At 34.9% G+C, this 4,590-nt stretch overlaps 1 protein-coding gene across 3 annotated transcripts in view; it reads right to left on the reverse strand.

The window, feature by feature from the left end:
- Positions 1 to 1,249, reverse strand: part of ska2 (spindle and kinetochore associated complex subunit 2) — a 54,833-nt gene extending 53,584 nt beyond the window's left edge. For 2 of the 3 annotated variants that reach the window (XM_015039151.1, XM_015039150.1), the window contains exon 1: positions 1,137 to 1,249. In XM_015039151.1, the coding sequence (XP_014894637.1) occupies positions 1,137 to 1,241 (105 nt within the window). In that variant the 5' untranslated portion in view covers positions 1,242 to 1,249. Of the gene's footprint in view, positions 1 to 1,131 lie in introns of all 3 variants that reach the window. The other variant, XM_015039152.1, reaches the window with a different exon arrangement.
- Between the last annotated feature and the right edge of the window lie 3,341 nt (positions 1,250 to 4,590).

Raw genomic sequence — 4,590 nt, forward strand, 5'->3', positions numbered from 1 at the left:
AGGAAAAGAGGAAACCTTTTAGATCCTTATTGAGTACAATCATATTTAGACAATAAGTACTATGGATATGTCCAAGTTTATACAGGTGTTTCAAAAAACTAAAATAGCAATAAAGGGGTGCTATTCATTGTTCCAGAATTCAGTATAAAAAATGTAAAATAATTACTGATGGAGTATCAGTTTATACAGGAGAGATGATGGGAATCATTTTGGCTTTAGGATGGATTGAGGAAGTTCGTCCACTGAGAAGTATATTATGTTCTGATTCAAGTTCATCATTATATTAATTTAAAAAATAATCATTCTATTAGTAGACCAGACCTTTTATTAGAGATTCAGTTATTAATTTATAGAATTCAGGCAATGGGTTTATTAGTTATTTTTACATGGGTACCATCACACGTAAGAATAAAAGGAAATGAGTTGGCAGAAAAATATGCAAAACAAGCTACAGAAAATAGTTATATTGATATATTGGTACCATTCTGTAAAGAAGAAATCAAATCTATTATTAAACAAAAGGTTAAAGGAAAGACGGCAGAAGCAGCGGGAAGAAGATAGAACTGGTAGGTGGCTTTACAGTATTCAAAGAACACCCGCACCCCGTCCCTCCTCGTCCCCACCAACTTGCAAAGGTTAGGGACGAGGAGGGTCCCCAACCCTTGGTTATAAGGCTTTGATTCATGTTATCTTCTTTCCTGAATTTAAGTATGCCCTTAAAGTTCGTCCTTTATCACTTTCCTTCCAACCATTATGTTTTCATCATCTGAACTACACCCCCAAGGGTTCTCTAACTGCTTTTAAAACCATGCTCTGTCGTCTTTTAAAGCTTTCGCCTTACCTCTGTCTCTTCCTACCTACCACAGTCCAGCCGTCAAAGTCCATGCCACCATAATCATTTACCTGAGTTATCATCCCGTTTGGTGGGTTTATGCACCACCAAATCCAAAACGATATAGATCAAAAGGTTCACATTTTCAAAGATTTCCCGCGTTCTGCAACTTCCGCCCCATAAGGTCAAGCTTTTTAATAAGTTTATCTAAATGAGAAAGAAATGCTTGTTGAAACCTCGAAAGGAAGTGAAAGCTCAGAAAAGAGTAAAGAAAAGAATGAAACTATTTTACACAGTACCATACTCTCAAGCTTGTCAACTGTCTGCTCCATGCTGCTGCTGCTGCTGCTGCTGCTGCTGCTTCTTCTTCTTCTTCTTGGCGGTTGGCAAGCAACTTACTGATGTGCATTACCGCCATCTACTGGAATGGAGTGTGGATATTCTCCCACAAAATTTTTTTTAAATCAAGTAAAATAAAATAAAAAAAATAAATAAAACGTATATCCTATCAATTTCGTTTACTTAAGATAACTTATTAATTAACAAAAATATTCATAAGTAGAAATGTCCAAAATATCTTGTATGTTTAACTATAATTTATTTTCTTGTAATCGACATACTAATTCCCTCCTCTCAACAGAATATGTAGAACAGAACAAAACATGTTTTACTGTCTTTTCTTGAAGACAAAAATCACAATTTCCTGTTGTATGTTTTCCCATTTTAAATAATGTACTATTTAACCCTGTATGACCAAAACGTAATCTGGATATAATGGTTTCCTCTTTTCTATTTCATCCTGTTCTCCTCATCCCATCGCACCAACTTTTCTTTGAATACTGTAAAGCCACCTACCAGTTCTATCTTCCATAATCAAATACAGACCTTATTAAACCAGTATATATTACTTTCAATGCTTTTCTCTCAGCACCATAGGCACAAATCCCGGGTGGTTCGGGGGGGGGTCCTAACCCCCACAATCTTGGAAAAGTCTAGAAGTCAGATACTTTCTTCCTCGTAAAAAATACGAGAAATTTTAAATCCCCATTTAATAGACCAGTCTTCTATATTATTAATTGCTTCTTGTATCTTTTTAACAATAAAATTTTTATTTTGACCCCTCTTCCAGATTACTCCATCATCAGCAAATAAAGAAAAGCCCATTCCACTCTCCAAATTGTCAAACATCATTAGTCATTATAGAAAAAAAAAGCAAAGGATTCACTATACTTCCCTGAGGTATACCGTTTTCAACAAAAAAATTGACAAATGTTGTCCTATTCTTACTTGTATTGATCTATTTTGTAAAAAAAAAAAATCTTTTGTCCAATAAAACATTTATTGGTTAATTCCCATTTTTCTCAATTTAATTAAAAAAATCTTCTTTCCACATCATATCATAGGCTTTCTCCAAAGAAAACAGCCACCACACTCTCCTTATTAACTTGCCCTTTTCTGATTTCATGTTCTAAACATAGAATAGGATCCACAGTGTTTCTCCAAATTTTGATAAATATCCCCTCTTCTCAACAAAGTAACTCAATCTTTCATTTATCATTCTCTCCATTGTTTTACATGTATGTGAAATTAAAGCAACAGGTCTATAACTTGCTGGATTTGACCATTCTTTACCTGGCTTTAAGATTGGAACCATGATTGCTTCTTTCTACGCCAAAGGTAAAAAACCCACTTCCCATATCTTAATTGAATTCCAATAAAAAAAATTTTAGGTGAATTATTAAGCTTACTAGCCATAATATAAGAAATATTATCTTTTCTTGGAGATTAATTTTTAGATTTTTTTAAAGCACTGTTTAATTAAAATAAAGAAAAAGGACCACTTAATAAGTCATTATATCTTACATTTTCTTCTAATAAATAAACATTTTCATTAATTGTACAAACTCTTCTCTGTTTTTCTTCTGTGCTTAAATTATTACAACTGTGAACTTTAACAAATTTTTGAACCAACATGTTTGCTTTCTCCTCCTCAGTCAGCAATAACATTTCCATCTTTCAGAACTGGATATCCATATTCACTTCTAATTCCATTCATTTGTTTCATCATTCCCCAAGTTTTTTAAATTTTTGTTTCCCTACCTACCGAATTACAAAAGTTTCCCCAATAAACATTTTTTGCATTTCTCACAGTTATTTTAACAAGAGCTTGTAACCTTTCATATTAAATAAAATTCTGAAAATTCTGATTTATAGCTATGGTAGCACTTATGCATGCTAATAGCACCAGACCAAGATAATAATTGCCTTTGTATATTATGAATTGTTATAAAGACCTGGTCCTTAAATGATAAATTATAGCAATGTAATAATTCACTTAAGTCATGCTTTTCAGAAACACAAAGTGATTTTTTTAACTTATCATACAAAGCTGAATATGCAAAAATATGCATCCATCTCCAAAATACGCATTGATATGCATTTCTTTAATTTTAGCGGGAGCAGACTTTTACTGTTTTATTGTCAATCGGTGATGTTTCGTCTCTGCTCTGCGGTGATTGTGAGTCTTTGACATAATCAGTAATGGCCACTGAAAAAAATATATATAAATGCAGAAAACTGGTGGATGATAATTCATACGTTGTTTATGTAATATATTCAGGTTCTTGTCTAATACTTTACTTGAAGGAGCGATCCAGATATCGATGTTGACGCTTCAGTTATTTTTCATTATAATAGAACCTAACGTGCACATGCCCTGGTGGGGATTAGTATAGCCCCACTAACTAGAACCAGCATCAATACATAATATGAATATATTACAGTTTATATGAATATATTAGTTTATATTTTATAGTATTTGAAGAAAAACTTTCAACACTATAAACTAGGAGGTAAAGACTAGTTTATAGTCTTTACCTCCTTTTATTACTAGACTGCACCAGCACTGTTATTCTGAAGTGCAGCAGGTTGATCTGTCTTTTATTTGAAAGCCATGTTTAAACAGCAAGCATTGATGATGTAATGTTCACTGGATTATCTCAGTCTCAAAACTGGATTTGTTTATGTATATGAATTTGAGACAATCAGTACTTCAGATTTTTTGAAAGATCTACTTCTATGTACATTTTTATGGATTAATCAGTACAATTTTTCTCTTGGATAGTGTCACTAGATGTGCTGTGTGACCCGATGAAGGTGAAGCTCAGATTGAAGCTCCCAGCCGCTTCCAAAACCTGCAGGACTTTCACCAGGACTTGGTGACGGCTCTGAGCTCCAGATGTTCTGGTTTGGAACGTCGCATGTTATGTAGGGTCACATGTCATCATCTTCCAGTAGGTCTCTCTTCTGAAATAAAATCACTTAAAAATTCATTACTTCTGAAGCTCATTGATTCTCAGGCATAACCTACATCTGCTGAGTCAGGAGAATGACTTCCTGTTTTTAATATGCTAAGTTTCTGATACGGGTGCTGGTTCTGTAGCTTTTATTTAATTCCTCATCCTAAACTCCAGACCTCAGGAACCGGCGTCCTGCGACTTGTAGATGTGTCCTTGGTCCAACACACTGACTAATAGCTGAATCATTTCCTCAGTGCAGTCGGGTTCTCCAGGGTAGCGGCCTCATTACTTGACTAAGGTATGTTGAAGGAGTAGTGATGGGCTGCCTGAATCCAGGCTTCGAGGCTTGTACCGAGTAAAAAGGGGGCGTGGCCGATGAAGCCCCTCTTCAAGGCGTGTGTCATCTTGCTGAAAACCACGTGATTGGCAACAAACGAGGCCTCGCATTGCATGGGTCAC

The sequence above is a fragment of the Poecilia latipinna genome, unplaced genomic scaffold (genome assembly GCF_001443285.1).
Source record: "Poecilia latipinna isolate Pla-1442-1.1 unplaced genomic scaffold, P_latipinna-1.0 Scaffold462, whole genome shotgun sequence".
NCBI classification, from domain to species: domain Eukaryota; kingdom Metazoa; phylum Chordata; class Actinopteri; order Cyprinodontiformes; family Poeciliidae; genus Poecilia; species Poecilia latipinna.